The following is a 17,578-nucleotide window of genomic DNA, read 5'->3' as shown; positions in this document are numbered from 1 at the left end:
AAAGGCGAGAGCTTAACTGCAAATTACAATCAATAGCCCCAATCCCCACGGGGCAGCTTCATCATTTCACAGGCGCAGCCGGAGGAATTCAAAGCCCTCTTTTTTGCCAGCCATAAATCCTCCCCCAGCGGAGCCTCCCGAGCCAGCCCCGCACACAGCGCGGCGGCTGCTTGGGGTGACCCTTGTCAGCGTTCGAAACAATTAAGCTGTCACCGTGGATCGTGACTCTTATCTACAGCCCTGAGCAGAGCTTTGAGATGTCAGCCTGATGGGGTGAGGGAAGCTGGCTGGGGCCAGCCCGCTGCAGTAACTGTCTCTCATTGAATTAAATGAATGCATTTGGAGGCAGAGTCTCTTTTTATTACCTCGCCAACGATTCCCTGCCTAAATTAAATTATAAAAGGAGTGCTTAGCCAATCAAAGCTGCTTGATTGCCTGGAACAGGCATTTTAAACAGAGCACGCCTCGGGCTGTGGCTGTTTCCAGGACTAGATGGAGGGTGGCTGATGGACTGTGGCGAAGCCGCTTCAGCCCCGTTCACACCCACAGCATGGCTCAGCAGCGGGCCCAGGGACAGGACAGGATCAGTGCAGCCCTTTGGGAGCAAGATATGGAGCTAATAAACGCACCTGGAAGAGCAGGGGAATGGCAGGGGGCTGTGGTGCAGACGAGCAGGTCATCAGCCAGGCTGCAGACCATCACTTAGCCACAGAATGGTTTTTGGATGGAAGAGACCTTTCAGGTCACCAAGTCCAACTGCTAACCCAGCACTGCCAGGTCACCACTAGACCATGGCCCTCAGCACCACAGCTACATGGCTTTGAAACTCCTCCAGGAATAGGGACTACCACCACCTCAGGCAGCCTGTTCCAGACCTTGACAACTCTTTTGAGGAGGGAATTTTACCCAGTATTCAACCTAAACTTTCCCTGGCACAACCTGAGGCCATTTCCTTCCTTTGTACAGTGCAGAAAATGCAGTGTGCTGCTCTTTGAGGGATAAAGCCACAGCTCCTGCCTGCAACCACCTCCCATCCTTCTGCCAGAAAGCCTTTCTCCAAACAGGCTCAGCAAGGAGGCACTGCGCACATCTCCGTTCACCAGCTCCCTCATGGTGCTAACACGGGGTCTAACATGCCAGTTCAGAAAATCAGACTGGTTTGGGTTGGAAGGGGCCTTCAAGGTCATCTAGTCCAACTTCCTTGCTGTGGGCAGGGACACCTTGCACTAGATCAGGTTGCTCAGAGCCCTCTCCACATCTACAATGTTTTCATGAGTGGCACATCTGTAACTTCTCTAAGCAACCTGGGACAGCATTTCACCACCCAAAAAAAAAAATCTCCTTCTAGCTAAATCTCCCCTCTTTCAGTTTAAACCATTGCCCCCTTGTCCAGTTGCAACAGGCCCTGATCAAGAGTCAATCTCCATCTTACAATCCTCTTTAATTACTGAAAGGCCACAAAAAGGTCTCCTTGGAGCCTTCTCTTCTCCAGGCTGAACAACTCTCTCAGCCTGGCCTCATAGCAGAGGTGCTCCACCCCTTCCATCATCTTCATTGCCATAAACCTCAGGAGGCTCCATCACAATCCTAACGCTGCAGTGTGTTTCCTCCCTGCCCTGAAGATCTTGCTTTCTCAGGATTTGGAGATATCTTCAGGCTCCTGCACCAAACTGCAAGCTTTGCAGCTTCTAACATCAGAGCAGAACAATTAGAGAAGCCGTCTGGAAGAACGAAGGCAGCAATTAAACTCACACAGCTTCCACCGCAGCTACCAACTGCCTTGCAAAACAGCTACCCTCACTAAAAAAAGAAGTTAGCTGCTTCTGCTTTAACTATTTTTACTTCATCCCCACTCCAAATTTAATCATCTACTGGCTCATTTTGAACAGGATAAAATGCCCAGTTTCCTAAATGAAGAGTTAAGGCTACTTAGAGAGGATTTTAATGATGATGCACTGGACTAGTCAATGTGCACCCCAAACACATTCAGAGGTAGGCACTGACTAACCAAGGACATGATTTAGCAGCTCACACTTTCTGTTTCAGCCTCTCATCAACCAAAGGGGCTGGAACATCTCTCCCATACAAGCACAGGCTCAGGGAGATGAGGTTGTTCAACCTGGAGAAGGCTCCAGAGAGACCTAATAGCAACCTTCCAGTACCTGAAGGAGTTCTACAAGAAGGCTGCAGAGAGACTGTTTGCAAAGGCCTGCAGATAGGACAAGGAGCAATGGTTTGAAATTAGAGCAGATTTAGATTGGATATTAGGAATGAGTTCTGCACCACGAGGGTGGTGGAGCACAGGCTGCCCAGGGAGGCAGCCCCATCCCTGGAGCCTGACAAGGCTCTGAGCAACCTGATCCAGTGTAGGATGCCCTTGCTGTCTGAAGGGGGTTTGGACTAGATTACCTTTGGAGGTCCCTTCCAACCCAAACCATTCTATGATTTCCAACACCAGCCCTCTGTGGCCCAAAGCCCACTCAGCAGTTCTGGCCACCCACCCCTGCACCAGAGCTTGGCAGGTTCCTGGGTTTGGAAAAAAAGTCAGAGGCACAGGGACAAAAAAAAAAAAAAAAGAACCCCAAGGAAATCTCTGTGCAGGCAGCAAAGCCTGTGCAACCTTCAGAGGGAATGCAAAGGGTGAGTTAATGTGCTGGAACTGCCCCCCAAGGCTCACCCAGAGAGGAGCCTGCCTGCTCCAGCCAGCTCAGCCAGAATGCTGCTCATGTGGAGCTCCTTCTCTGCTCCCTGCCACCACAGCCAGGATTTGCTCTGCACTCCAGCTGTGAACAAAACCAGGGACAGGGAAGGGAGCTGGCAGAGTTCAAAGTCACTTTCTTAGCTTGTGCATTGTGTGCAATACCTAGTGATGTCCCATCACACCTCATTGAGCCCCCTCAGAGCCCTCTTGTAGCTGCTTGACATCTATTCCCCACCACAACCGCCTGAAACAGCATCCTGGATTCCTCAGGTGGCTGAAGGTACAAAAAGAGTTAGAAAACACACCAAGCCATCTCCCCACTGCAGGCAGACACCTGCAGCCCACATGAAATAGCAACTTTTATTTTTCTCAAATAAAATAATCCTTCCATTTCTGCTCGATCAGATTGTGAGGGGTGGGGAGGAGCATGAAGGAGAGGGAAGGAGCTCTGCTCAGACAAGGCCTGGACCAGACCTGTCCTCACAGTTAAGAATCCACATCAGACCGAACCCTTTGTTCAGGGAAAGGAAATAAAAGCTATAGGCAACTCTTGATCCCAGAAGGAAAGAGCTGCTCTCCATCAGGCACTCTGAATTGGTTAGCATCAGTACTCAGTGAAAAAGCATGATTAGAAAAATGCCAATATCCAGACAAGCAATAATGTTTTAACAGGGCATGGGATGGTACTTGGAGCTCAAAGAGCTGGAATTTAGGGGTGTGATTAAGAAAGATCTCCAGCAATACTCCTGGGGACTGATAGGCAGGACAAGAGCAAGGAGGAAAGCCCCGAGACAGTTCCTCAATATGAGCCAGGAATGGTTGCTCACTGCAGCCCACAGCTCTGCATCGTACCCTGCTCAGCGTGGCCAGGTTCATCGTTCATTAAGAGGGTTTCAGTTCTCATCTCTCAGTACCAGTTGGACCAGCATGTCAACAAACCCTACTGGAGAGCTAAAGAGAGGTACAATGTGCCATGGGTTAATGTTAGGCAAGGTGGGACCATGACAAATTCCCCAGGGGTTGTCTCAGATGCAGAGACTGAAGTCTCCAATGGTGAAAGCTGCAGGGACAATGTGTTTCAGATCGATGCTTAAATTAAGTGAATGGATAAGCAGCAAAGCATCAGCAATGTTCTCTCAGCCCTTGCTTCCCTGTCCCAAAGCACAGAGTCAGATTTCTCACACAAACCCCTACGATTCCCACTGCTTAAACAAGGTTAACACATGGACCTATCTGCAAACCTTACTGGGGCAGGACACTGTGGGACCTGTGTACTAGAAGAACTGGTTCCTTTTTTCATTTTAAGAAGCATTACTTCACCTGAAATGCTGCAAGACGGAAACCCACCTTCCCCATCCCCACCTGCATGTGCAGTAGCCTCCTTTTCTGCCTTTCTCCAAGGGGAGGAGCTTCACAGAAGCTTTTTTTGGCTGTGGATCACATCTCCCTTTTTTGTTTTCTTTTTTTTTTTTTTTTTTTTTTTTTTGGTGTGTGTGTTTTGCTTTGTTTTGATGTGGTCAGTTCCAATTCTAGTGACTAAAGACAAAGGCCAGGCACCAGCAAAGAGGGTTACTTCTTTACGATCTGAATGACATCTTCGTGCTCCATCATATGGGTTAAGCCCACTCTTTGAGGGCTGTATTTTGTGCTTGTCCCCTTTAAAGCAAAAAAGGAGGAGAAGGGTTAGAAGAAGATCAGAGGCACCCAAGGAAAGGGATTTCTCTTTTGCTGTTGAACACTTACCCACACCAAGGCATATTTGAACTGGCTGGCTAAGGATCTGTGAATTCGATGGCACTGCAACACAGACAGACAGCACGGGAGGCAGGTCAGTGATGCCACTCTGTAAACATATTAAGACCCAGGAACTAGAAACAACTCAGAAGTTACAAGAGTGGCCTTAGGAGCCAGTTGACTGCACTTGAAATGGACCAGAACAGACACACAGGGATCACCAGCCCACAGTTAGCCACATCCCACTGCTTCCATGAGCTTTTTCACAGGACTGAATGAAGCTCCATGTAAACAGAAGGAGGAATCTCTTTACTTTGAGGGTGGTAGACCAGTGGGGCAGGCTGCCCAGAAAGGTTGTGGAGTCTCTGTCTATGGAGACTTTCAAAACAGAATCATAGAAGCATTCAGGTTGGGAAAGACCCTTAGGACCACCAAGTCCAACCAATAACCCTACTCTGCAAGGTTCACCCCTAAACCATAGCCCCAAGCACCACATCCAAACCAACTTGAAACACATCCAGGGTTGGTGACTCCACCATCTCCCTGGGCAGCTCATTTCAATGCCTGACCACTCCTTCCATGAAAAAAAATTTCCTAATGTCCAACCTAAGCCTACCCAGTCACAGCTTGAGGCCATTCCCTCTTGTTCTATCACTAATTACCTGTGAGAAAAGACCAGCACCAACCTCTCCACAATGGTATTTTGAGTAGCTGTAGAGAGCCATGAGGTCTCTCCTCAGCCTCCTCTTTTTCAAACTAATCATCCCCAGCTCCTTCAGTCACTCATCAGATTTATTCTCCAGGCCCTTCCCCAGCTTCCTTGCCCTCCTCTGCACTGGCTCCAGCACCTCCACATCTCTCTTGTATTGAGGTGCCCAAAAGTGGACACAATACTCAAGGTGTGGCCTCACCAGAGGGGGAGTACAAGGGGATAATCACCTCCCTGCTCCTGCTGGACACAGCATTTCTAATCCAAGCCAGGATGCCATCTGGGCACACTGCTTGCTCATATTCAGTTGCTTGTCAATTAGAACCTGCCTGGATGCCATGCTGCTCTGGGTGAACCTGCTCTGACAGGAGGGTTGGACTAGATGATCTTCAGAGGTCCCTTTCTGTGACTCTGTGAAGTAAGTGAGGTTTTTTTTTTTAAACCCTTCATAGCAGCTAGGAAAGCAACCTGAGGCAGACAAAACCAGCAGAGGTAACAAAAGCAGCAGCTCAAATGAAACACTGAACACATCCCAAGCTTTAAGAAGCACAAATGATAGCAGGCTCCAAGAGGAACTTGCCTTCTACAGACAAGGAAACAAAAGCTGCAGAGAAATTACCACGTGTTCCACAGAGGCTCCTTTCCGTAGAATGATGGCATCTGTGAAGTCTGGTCTCTCTGTGGAGAAACATGAGGGGAGGGGGAAAAAAAACAACACTGGATTTCCATCACGTGTCTTCTGATGTGCTAACACCACCTCAGTGCCCTAAATTCCTCCTCCCCTTCCACTTGGCAGCTCCCAGACACAACAGGTACTTCAGAGCAGCAAACCAGTTCCACAGATACTCCAGCACCCACAAGCAGTCACCCACATCACACAGCCAACAGCTTCCTCACAACTCACCTCCCCTCAACAACTCCATCCCAAACACTTGGCTTAGGACAAACAAAACCGCCCAAGTCAAAACCCACTCAAGTAAAACCAAAGCACTCTGCAGTCTTCTGTGCCATGCCCTCCCCCCCTGCCCAAGATTTCAGAGCTTAACAAGCTCACAAAATGTTCCTTTGTCTCCTCACATCCACCCCAGTTCAGCCACAGCTGTCCACCACTAAACAGGAACAAGTTAAAGATGTGTCTTCATCACTGGGAGAAGCTTCAAGGGGACTGTAAAGCCAAGGGAGGCTCACAGGCACTCCTGAGCCTCAGGAGCCTGGCACGGAACCACCAAACCTCTCAAGGTAGGAACAGAAGACCTCTTCTAGATAGTGATGGGCTGAACTGGTCATCAGGGACTGTGTGCAAGGAAGAAGTTGTGAACTTGCATACTTTACTTCCTTGAGTCATCATGAGGGCTACAAAGACACTGGGGGGCTGGTAGCAGCTCTGTGAGGAGCAAAGGCTGAGAGCCCTGGGGCTGTTGAGCCTGGAGAAGAGCAGCCCCAGAGGGGACCTGAGCAGTGCTCAGCAAGAGATAAAGGCTGGGGGACAAGAATATGGGGCTAGAATCTTTTCAACCATGCCCAGTGACAGGACAAGGGCCAATGAGCACAAACTGGAACCCAGGAGGTGCCATCTGAACAGGAGAAATTTCTTTGGTGTGAGGGTGCTGCAGCCAGAGAGGTTGTGGAGTCTCCTTCTTTGGAGAGATCCCAAGCCCACCTGGATGTTGTGCTCCTGGGCAACCTGCAGTGGGTGTCCCTGCTTTAGCAGGAGGGTTGGACTGGATGATGTCCAGAGGTGCCCTCCAGCCCTCCCCATGCTGGGATTCTGTGATGCTGGACAGCTCATCACAGTGTGCTTGATAAGGAAGAAAGCTGCAAACCTGCACAGTCCATCTCCTTATCTCATCATGGAGGATGCATGAGAATGCAGCTCTTCAGTGCAGAAAGAACAGAAGGGATGTGGTGGGATACATGCATGGCTGGCTCAGGTGGAGCAGAGCATTTCCCAAGGCTGAAAGCCAGTTAGGGCCAGTTTTGGGCCTCTGAAACCTCTTCAGCTAATGGCCAACTTACGTCCTCGTTTCTTGGTGTAGATGCAGGTGAGTGCCAGGTATTCCCAGAGCTTCTCCAGCAAGTAGTCCAGGTTCAGTTTCATGCCACAGCTGCAAAACACCAGGAATATCTCCATGTTTACTGCTGTTGTGATTTAAGAGATGGGAAGAACAAGGTGAAATGTCTTATTAAAGTACTAGGGAGTGAGAGGAAAGTCTTTAATGAAGCCAGCAGAGGAAAAACACAAATTGAAACAAATTGGACTTTCAGAAGGGCAAACAGCTTGGAAGCAGCAAAGCCCCAGTCAGGTACATCAGGACTTCTAAGGAAACAAATGAGTCTGGCTGGCTCTGGCCTGCAGACAGTGGGGAGAAGCTAAGCAGCCTCCCTTGCCAGGGCTGCACAGTGTCTCTGCTCCTCACCACAGCAGGTGCAGACAGCCCTGGGAAAAACCCCTTCCTGGGAGAAGCTGGAGAACAAGGGTATGAAATGAAGCAGCACAGCATCCAGGCCAGCAGAGCAGGCAGTGTGACAGGCTCCCACCTGATGACAACGCTGTGGGGTCTCCGAGCCAGACGATCCACTTCCTCCATCGATATCTGGTCAATCTTGTTATAAACCTGAGCCAGAGGCAAAACATCCACCCATTAGGAAGTCAGTTCAGCAACATGAAAGAGGGTTGACAGGCACTGGTGAGGCTGTACTTCCAATACTGGGTTGCTTTAGGTCCCTCACTCCAAGAAGGACATTGAGGTGTCGAAGCATGTCTGAAGGAGGACAATGAAGCTGGAGAACAGGGTCGGTGAGGAGCAGCTGAGGGACCTGGGGGTGTTCAGCTTGAAGAGAAGCAGGCTGAGGGGAGACTTCCTGGCTCTCTACAACTCCCTGAAAGGAGCTTGGAGGAAGGTGGGGGTTGGCCTCTTCTCCCACAGAACAAGAGGAAATGGCCTCAAGTTGTACCAGGGGAGGTTTAGGTTGGATATTAGGAACAATTTCTTCCCCAAAAGGATTGTCAAGGCCTGGAACAGGCTGCCCAGGGCAGTGGTGGAGTCCCCATCCCTGGAGGGATTGAAAAGCTGTGTAGATGTGGTGCTGAGGGACATGGTTTAGTGGTGACCTGGCAGTGCTGGTTAATGGTTGGACTTGATGACCTTGAAAGGTCTCTTCCAACCAACATAATTCTGTGAAGACATGAACATGTAGATGTAACAAGGTAGTTCCAGCACCTGAAACAGAAACTTGGATCCTGTCAGCCAAAGCACAAGACAAGGCTCTTAGCAGAACAAAGTTAAAATTCAAAAGCCTCAGTGTAAGTTTGGACCTTTCAAAGCTCTCCCTTCCATTCTCCCAGTATCTTTGGTTGCACTGCAGACCCAGCCCCTATCAGTGACCTGTGACACAAGGGACCAGCAGTGAAAACCCAAGCAGAATTCATGGCACAGGGACTGAAGGTTCTGCAGTGTGGGAGCAAATCCCACACCACATCAGCTCAAGCTGCTCCACGGCTGCCAGCCACAAGAGGGCACAGGGAACACATGCAGAGCACAGCAGCACATGGGAAGCTCATAGAAACCTCCCTGCTGAGCTGTGCTTTCCACCTCAAACCGCACATCACTCCTGCTGGAGCAACCAGGATGATTCTCAGCAGACTGGAGATGCTTGGTGTGCCTGAAAGTGGCTGGTTCCAGGATACTCACATAGAGGCATGGCATGTAGACCCTGTTGCCTACAATCACATCAATGAACTCATCAGGGGAACAATCCTCTCGGAAAAGGACTTCAGCATTGAAGATTTCTGAGGTAAAGGTTGTCAAGGTCCACATCCCAACACATCAACACAACTGCTGGGAGCCAATGGGCTGAGCTTGCTTGTGCAAGTCCCTTGGCAACCCAGAAAGCCTCAAAGATACAGTGAGGCTGTCCCACAGCAGCTACCACTTGGCTGAGGAGCTGCTGATGGCTTCAGGATCTCCTGCTTTAGGAAAGGATACTGTACTCATGGAGGATGAGCTGTACCAACTTCTCAGAGCACTGCGTCAAGGTGACAGTTGAGTTGAAGGAGATACCTCCACCCTTCTTCGGCTGCAGGGAGGCAATAAAGCAACTTCAGAACAATCTCCAAAACCCACAACAGCCCTCAGTCTGTCCAACACCAGGGACAACACTCAGTGACCTCAGTTTGAAGCAGGCAGCCAGCTACAAGCTGTGCTTGCAGGAAGCCTCACCTTGAAGTAGATATTTGGTTTGCTTTTGTTCAGCCGGATCCCTACCGATTCCAGTTCCTTCTCCAGGAGGGCCCTGGGGGAACACTGCATGTGAGTACTGTGAGACTGAGCACAGCCAGGTGACACCCACACCTTGCTTTTCTGGTTCCTATTGATACAGCCTTGCCAGAAGCTGTCACTACAACCTAAAAACCACAGCTAATGTGGGACAGTGCTGTGAAATGTAGGTTGGCATCCCTGTCCCTGAGCAGCCTTCCTGTGGGAACGATTCCTCAGAAGGAAGAACAAGCTTGTTTCTGATGGAATATAACTTCCAGCTCATACTCAGAATCACAGATTGGTTTGGGTTGGGCCTTTAAAGCTCATCTAGTCCAACCCCCTACAGATAGCAAGGACGTCTGCAACTAGAGCAGGTTGCTCAGAGCCCCAAATCACCTGATCTGGAAGGGTTCCAGGGATGGGGCATTGACCACCTCTCTGGTCAACCTGGGCCAGTGTGTCACCACCCTCCGGGCAAAAAATGCCTTCCTTTCCTCTAGTCTGAATCTCCTCTCTGTTTAAAACCATCACCCCTTGCCCTCTCACAATAGGTCCCTGCTAAAAAGTCTGTCCCCAGGTTTGTTATTGGCCCCTTTAAGTACTGAAAGGCCACAAGAAGGTCTCCCCAGACAGCTCAGGTAGTGGTTCCCCAACATGCACAGGACATCCTTCAAGGAGCTAATGCTTTCTGGAAACCCCTTGAACCTGCCCCGCTACCCCTCAGCTCCATGCACTCAGAGGCATATACTCACCTCTGTACTTCCCCCTTGGTGGCATCCAGCATCATGATAACAACATCTGCTGTCCTGGCCACAGCTATCACCTGCCGGCCTCTGCCCTTCCCTGAGAAGAGGAGATGGTTGGACACCAGCAAGAGAAAGCAGGTGTGAGCTCTGCTACCCTGCATAGCTGCTTAGAAGCAAAGAAAAATCTTTTGCAGTGTGGTAGTGGCTGTAGTGAGCAGCTGGGGAGCCCCTGAGCAAGCACATCTGCTCCATACAGAGTGACTTCTGTCCAGCACAAGCCCTAACAAGCACTCTTTGCTGCTGTTCCTCCACCACAGTGACAAGAGTGATTGTGTACAGCCATGTGAGGACAGCTGCATAGGTGGAAATGACATCACTGGTAGCAGGAGACGTCCCCAGACACAGGACGTGGGCCTAGGGTCCCTGTGCAGAGGGGCTATGAATCATTTCTAGTCAATGAAGAGAGACCTGATTAACCAGGCCATGCTCCTCCAAAAGAGACCATTAAGAGATTTTCCAGCATTTCCTGAGGCGTTTTCTGACATGACCAGCCAATCAGGATGATGATGAAGCAGAGGGACAAGCTAACCTCTTCCCAGAATCAGGAGTCATAGGAGGACTGGCAGGAATTCAGGGAATCAGTCAAAAGAAGTTACTGTTTAGCTGTGATTTCCACCCCCTGCCACTAGCATCTTTCTTTAGCTTTCCTCTGTACCAGAAAACAGATAAGGGAGGTAAGACTCAAACAAGAGGGTGAGAAGTGACTGGCTTGCTTGGGCTCCCACCTCCAGAAAAGCATCTTTCTGCTACATATAGAACCTTCCGTGGGCTCAGGGATCCAAATCGTGCCTCACATAAGAGCAAGGACTCCAAAATCTGGAAAGCCAAGATGGGAACTCTGGGCCCTGGGCGCCTGCTGTGGTCTGAGACACCAAGCTACACCACTGAGGGCAAATCCCTACTTCACACAAACACAGAGATCAGCCAACCTTGTGCTGCTCCTTCAATGATTCCAGGAAGATCCAGCAACTGAATATTGGCTCCTTTGTACTGAAATGGAAACAGGACAGAGTTGAAAGCTTTGTGCAGGGCACGTGAGGACGCATGCTGGGGTTCAAAGCCTGCAGAGAGTGGAACTGAATGAACCCCAGGACAACTGTGCACAAAGCCAACGGCTCTGTTTTTTGCCAAGGCACCTCCAGAGTGGGTCCTAGGAAGCTGTGCTCAACACCACCACACACTGTGGTACGTTAGGTCCTGCCCTCTAAAGCTTCACATGATTGCAGTTTGACAAAAGCACAAGGGAAACAGCACAAGAGTCAAGTTATCCTGGGGCAGTGAAATGGAAAGGGAAAAAAAAAAACACCACCCTTCAGGTTTCTTGGTCTAAGAAGAAAGCACAGCAAGCAGCAAGTGCCATCACCTCTTCCTGAGGCAGCACAGAACTGTTCAGATGTGCTGCAGCAATTCCAGCAGCACAAAGTAACAGGAGACTTCCCTTCACCACATCTGCAGGGCTTTGGCTTTCGAGTTGTCATTGCAGCAAAGCCCTCAGCAGCAGAATTAGCAACTGGCTGCAGCTCATGGCTGTGTTTGGATGTGTTACAGTATTTGTGTTTATTTTAACACCAATACTTTCATTATTTAACTCTGCTTTCAGTTCTGACCCAGAGTCTCTCATTACTCACAGACACTTCTCAGCCTGATGTCCTTTCTCACTTGCTTTACTGATGGATGCTTAGGCCACCGCTAATGAAATTCCTCAAGGACAGGAGGAGCTGTATTTCCTCTCCAAACTGATCCCAGTACAGATTGCTTCATTAAAAGCAAATCTGTCAAGGTTTCCAACCATCTGGTCAGTGGCACCAGCAGCAGTTAGAACAAGTTCAGCTGAGGATTGTTGGGTTGCTCTGGCCAGTCGAACGGCGGCAGACGAAACGCCCTGCTCAGGCAGGCAGTCCTGAGGAGTTATGGAGCCTAGGGAAGTGCTAAATCAGCTCTGTAGGTTGCACAAGACTTGACAGCTCACTCAAGACCTCCTAAAGTTTAAAGCAGAAGTCAGCAGGGACCTTTGGATATTGACACATCTACATATCTGGGTCTCCTACCACCAACAACATGCTGAGGGGAGAAGAATCTCCACTTACTTCTATGACTCCTGGGATGCAGGTCAGGGTTGTGAACTCGTAAGATGCAGCTTCACTGGCAGTTGAGGTCATTAAACTCAAAAATGTGGACTGAAAGGCAAGAGAACAGCATCATTAGAGATATGCAAATGAAAGTGTTGGTCCATGTTCAACAAAATAAGGACCACCAAAGTGTCCTCAGCTTTTGGAGCCGTGTTGTGGCTGTCCCAGGTGCAAGGACTGACACAGGGATGGGTCAGACACTGCTGTCACCGAACAAAGGCTCTCACCCATTTTATCATCAGGGCTATGGCTGGGTAAGACTGAGTTTGAGGCTGTTACCACAAGGCACTATGAAAAAATGAAGGAGTGTTGCCCATGACTCTAACTTTCAGCTCTCAGCCTGCAGTTAACACAGAATGCCAGGTTAGAGTAGACCCCAATGCTCATCTGGTGCAACCTTTCTAGGTCATGGCAAAGTTGAAAGGAGCTGGCCCAGCTGAGTCTCAGAACTGACCAGTGTAGGGAAATCCACTCCTTCTCCTGGGAGATGATCCCAATGTTCAGCTGTTCTCATGATGAAAAATTTTCTTCTGGAGTCCCATGGGAATCTCCCCATCACATCTTGTCTTTTCTGTGGGACTCCTTGTGAAAGGGAGTCCCCTTCCTCCTGGTAGCTACCCTTTATGTCCTGGTACATGGTAACAAGGCCTTCCCTAAGCCTTCCCTTCTCAAGGCTGCCCAAACCCAGCTCTCTCAGCCTTCCCTCATGGCAGCTCTTGCAGTCCTCTGACCATTCTCATAGCCTTTCTCTGGACACTCCCCAGCCTGTCTGCATCTTTTTATTTTTTAATTCAGCAGGAAATCCAACAATCTGTCTGTTGTCATGGCAAGAAGGTGAAAGATGGGGAGGAGATAGAGATCTGCTTCATCAGCTTTACAGGCACTGCTAAGCACAGACTGGAAACACACATGCCACGTGGTTAACACAGACACTCACTGACCTTACCCACAGAAGGAAAACCGATCAGTGCCACCCTGGCATCTCCAGATTTCATCACATCGAAGCCTTCCCCCTTAGCAGCTGAGGATTTGGAGGGTTCTAGCAACTGAGCTCTGTATTTTGCAAGCTTTGCCTTCAGCAGGCCAAGGTGGTACTCAGTGGCTGGAACAACATAAACACAACAGCTGGATGACAGAGAGTTGCTGGTGATTCACTTCCAGAAACAAGAATCTTCCTTAAAAGAAACACTGCAGACCTTGGCTAACGTCTTAACCACTGCTACACGCATGAGCTACCCCCCAGGCGTTCTGCAACCTTTTGAAATCCTGGGGTTGAGAGCAAATCTGGTGTCTGCACAGAAAGTCAGGCTTGAGGGAAACAAGCAGCCAAAATTTCCTGACTGAAGGAAGCAAAGGCAGAGCAAGAGTAGGTGCAGGAATGAATGAGTGAAGGCAGACAGTTAAGGAGGGAGAGATCACAGTGGGAATGGCCTCTCCTGGGCAAAGGCCCCTCCTTACATCCAACCACACTCAGCACTCCAGAAAAGCAGGATTTCCCTCTTCCCCCAACTCTTGACAAGTTTTAAAGGCCTATTTAACTTAGCACACTCATGTGTATGAAAGTATTTTATTGACTCTTTCTTTGCAAAACACTGGAATTTGCACCTTTCAGGAAAACAAGGATGTGGTTGTTTCCCTTTGCAACAAACAGGTAAAGCAAAGAAATCCAGGAGATTACAGAACTTACTATTTTTCCTTTCTATTATTTGCCATAGCCTAAAGCCCACAGAAGCAGCAAAGCACTGGGAACCTGCTGTGGCAGAACCCAAGGGGAGCTCTGTTCCCCATTCCCCTCTTTAAGCTAGTGTTCAAACACCAGCCTGAGAACCCCACAGAAGACATCCCTAGGCTCCCTATGCCAGCAGCACTTGGGGTTCTTGGTCCAGCTCCAAGAAGTGCTGGGGATGCTACCAGGACTCTATACTGCACCTTCTCCAGGCTGTGCCCCAAGGCTTCCCACCTGCATGGGCCAGAGCATCAATAGAATCATAGAATCATAGAATCAGTCAGGGTTGGAAGGGACCACAAGGATCAGCCAGTTCCAAGCCCCCTGCCATGGGCAGGGACACCTCACACTACAGCAGGCTGGCCACAGCCTCATCCAGCCTGGCTGCAAACACCTCCAGGGATGGGGCCTCAACCACCTCCCTGCACAACCCATTCCAGGCTTTCACCAGTCTCATGGGGAAGAACTTCTTCCTCACTTCCAGCCTGAATCTCCCCACTTCCAGCTTTATTCCATTCCCCCCAGTCCTATCACTACCTGATATCCTAAAAAGTCCCTCCCCAGCTTTCTTGTAGCCCCCTTCAGATACTGGAAGGCCACAATAAGGTCACCTCAGAGCCTTCTCTTCTCCAGACTGAACAGCCCCAACTCTTTCAGTCTGTCCTCATAGCAGAGCAGCTCCAGCCTTCTGCTCATCCTGGTGGCCCTTCTCTGGACACCTTCCAGCATGTCCATAGCCCTCTTGCAACAGAGGCTCCAGAACTGGATGCAGTGCTCCAGGTGGGGTCTCAGCAGAGCTGAGCAGAGGGGGAGAATCACCTCCCTTGACCTGCTGGCCACACTTCTCCTGATGCAGCCCAGGCTCTGGTTGGCTTTCTGGGCTGCAAGTGCACATTGACAGCTTCTGTTGAGCTTCTCATCCCCCAGCACCCCCAAGTCCCTCTCCTCAGGGCTGCTTTCCAGCCACTCACTGTCCAGCCTGGATTTGTGCTTGGGATTGCCTCGACCCAGATGCAGGACCCTGCCCTTGGTCTTGTTGAACCTCCTGAGGTTGGCTTGTGCCCAGCTCTCCAGCCTGTCCAGGTCCCTCTGGATGGATCCCTTCCCTCCAGCCTGTCTGCTGCACCACACAGCTTGGTGTCATCAGCAAACTTGCTGAGGGTGCACTCAATGCCTCTGTCCATGGCACCAACAAAGATGTTGAACAAGCCTGGTCCCAGGACTGAGCCCTGAGGGACTCCACTTGTCACTGGCCTCCAGTGGGAAAAGAGGATGGCTGTCAGGAGGGGTAGCCTCCTAACCCCCCACCCCAGACTCAGGGCTCACCTTGCTCCCTCATCTGCCCCAGACGCAACACCCCAAGCCCCTCAACCATTCCGACAGAGCCCCTAGTAGCACCACACCTCATTCCAGCTTCATAAACTACCCTACAGCCCACCTCCCCCATGGCCCAGTCTGTCACCTCTTCCTTCGGGTCCCCTCCCAAACCCCACTAGAACCTCTCAGTCCCACCACCCCCGGGCCCAGTCACTCACATCTAGAGTCACCTCTTCCCCCAGATGCATTGCCAGCGCCCCCACCACCTAGCAGCCCCTCTGCTCCCCGAGTTCCTCACCGCCACAGCCTCCTCTTCCCCCAGACCGCCCTTAACTCAGCAGCCCCTCTACGGCTCCAGTCTCACCATAACTCACCAGTCTGTGTCCTGTCAGCCCCAGCCTCCTGTTCCCCCGTACCCCCGAGGGCTCTGCCCTGCCCGGTATCCCCAGGCAGCTCAGCTCCCGCTCTCCCCGTATCCCCTGCAGACCCGGACCTTTATTCTTCTGCGTGCGGGCGATCTCCTTCTCGATCTCAGAGATCTTCTCCAGGATGCCCATGGCGGGGGGCGGCCCGGCCCGGGCAGTTCCCCAGGCCCCACACACCGCACACCGGAAGCGCCGCCGGCCTCGGCCGTCCGTCTGCTCTAAGCGTCCGGGCCCAGCCCATGCGGGCGGTACCTGTGCAGCCGCTGCGCCGCCCCGGCCGCCTCCTGCACCCGCACTCCAAGTTCCGACTGCCACCACCCCGGGGGATGATTCCACGGAGGGGAGTCCAGGCCTGAGGGAGACCTGGCAGAGCGAGCTGCCCGGGAAATCACAGAATCATTTTGGTGGGAGAAGAGCTTTAAGGTCGAGTCCAACCCTTAACCCAGCACTAGCAGGTCACCACTGAACCACATCCCTCGACACCACATCTACACAGCTTTAAAAGTCCTCCACGGATGGGGACTCCACCACTGCCCTGGGCAGCCTGTTTCAAGGCTTGACAACCCTTCTGGGGAAGAACCCCAAAACTTCCAATCTAAACCACCCCTTGCAGAACTTGAGGCCGTTTCCTCTTGCCCTGTTGCTAATTCTTTGGGACACTGACCTCCATCGCACTCCAACCTCCTTCCAGGGAGCTGTAGAGAGCCAGAAGGTCTCCCTCAGCATTCTTTTTTCCAGGATGAACAACCCCAGTTCCTTCAGCTGCTCCTCATAAGACCTGTTCTCCACCTTCATCGTCCTTATCTGGACCTGCTCGAGTACCTCAATGTCCTTCTTGAAGCTTACTTCAAGTTCAGTTCAAAACCAAACCCAGTATTTGAGGTGCAGCATCCCTACAGCTGCGTACAGCAGAACAATCCTTGCTCTGGTCCTGCTGGCCACACTATTGCTGATCCAAGCCAGGATGCCATTGGCCTTTTGGCCTTCACTTGCACACATACTGGTTCACGTTCAGCCACTGTCAACCAGGTCTTTTTCTCTGGGCAGTTGACTGCCACTCTGCCCCAAACTGGGAGCATTCTTGGGGTTGTTGTGACCCAAGTGCAGGACTCAGCCTTTTCCTTTGTTGTTGAACCTCATCCCATTGGCCTTGACCCATCAATCCAGCCTGGCCAGACCCCTCTGTAGGGCCTTCCTACCATCAAGCAGGATCAACACTCCCACCTAACTTGGTGTCATCTGCAAACTTCCTGAAGGTGCCCTCAATCCCCTCAAACAGATCCTTGATTAAGGTAATAAACAGAACTGGCCTGAGGAACACAAATGAGGCTGTGGAGGAGGTTAACAGGAGCTGTAGGAAAAGCTCTAAGGAACCCAGGTTTCAGGAGTCCCCCACAGTAGGCTTTGCCCTTCCTGCTTCTCTAATTAAGGCTGGATCCTGAATTTAAGGCAATCGGCAGCTTACTGGAGAAAACCCCAAGGGGGAACAGAGCACAGCTCTCCTCTGGAACTGAGAGGTGCTTTGGTCAACAAACACACTCAGACACAGGCCCCTTGAATACATTTCATGTTTAATTTGGACATTAACGTTCTGCAAAGCCCCTGGCTCCATCTGCCCACGTGTACACCCCTCCTGCAGCCAGCATGCTTAGAAAGAGACATCACAACCTCTGCCGAGACCAAATAACCCTTTCTTACCTCCACACCACAGTCAGCTCTCTCTCACCACACCACAACATACGTAACATCTCTCCTTAACTCCTCAAACAGGT

General features: G+C 50.8%; 1 protein-coding gene across 1 annotated transcript; it reads right to left on the bottom strand.

Annotated features, from left to right (window-relative positions):
* Positions 1-4,257: 4,257 nt before the first annotated feature.
* On the bottom strand, positions 4,258-15,938 carry DRG2 (developmentally regulated GTP binding protein 2). Its single transcript, XM_054391213.1, has 13 exons — positions 15,875-15,938; positions 13,280-13,440; positions 12,297-12,386; positions 11,139-11,199; positions 10,156-10,246; positions 9,365-9,437; positions 9,131-9,221; positions 8,837-8,934; positions 7,683-7,759; positions 7,161-7,249; positions 5,764-5,822; positions 4,445-4,498; positions 4,258-4,357 (listed from the first exon to the last, which is right to left on the bottom strand). Exons 1-13 carry the CDS (start codon positions 15,936-15,938, stop codon positions 4,271-4,273), a joined length of 1,095 nt encoding a protein of 364 aa, XP_054247188.1. The 3' UTR covers positions 4,258-4,270.
* Positions 15,939-17,578: the final 1,640 nt, after the last annotated feature.

This window comes from Indicator indicator, chromosome 22 (genome assembly GCF_027791375.1).
Source record: "Indicator indicator isolate 239-I01 chromosome 22, UM_Iind_1.1, whole genome shotgun sequence".
NCBI classification, from domain to species: Eukaryota; Metazoa; Chordata; class Aves; order Piciformes; family Indicatoridae; genus Indicator; species Indicator indicator.
Note: the sequence above shows the minus strand (reverse complement) of the source record. Positions and strands in the feature narration are given on the sequence as shown.

What these genes read in the sequence shown, in the direction of transcription:
- DRG2 (XM_054391213.1), bottom strand. Translation starts at nt 15,938, where the DNA reads ATGGGCATCCTGGAGAAGATCTCTGAGATCGAGAAGGAGATCGCCCGC. An exon ending in CTACACCAAGAAACGAGGAC is followed by an intron (nt 5,823 to 7,160) that starts GTAAGTTGGCCA and finishes GTTTCTCCACAG; the next exon opens with AGAGACCAGACTTCACAGAT. An exon ending in GAGCCTCTGTGGAACACGTG is followed by an intron (nt 4,499 to 5,763) that starts GTAATTTCTCTG and finishes TCTGTGTTGCAG; the next exon opens with TGCCATCGAATTCACAGATC.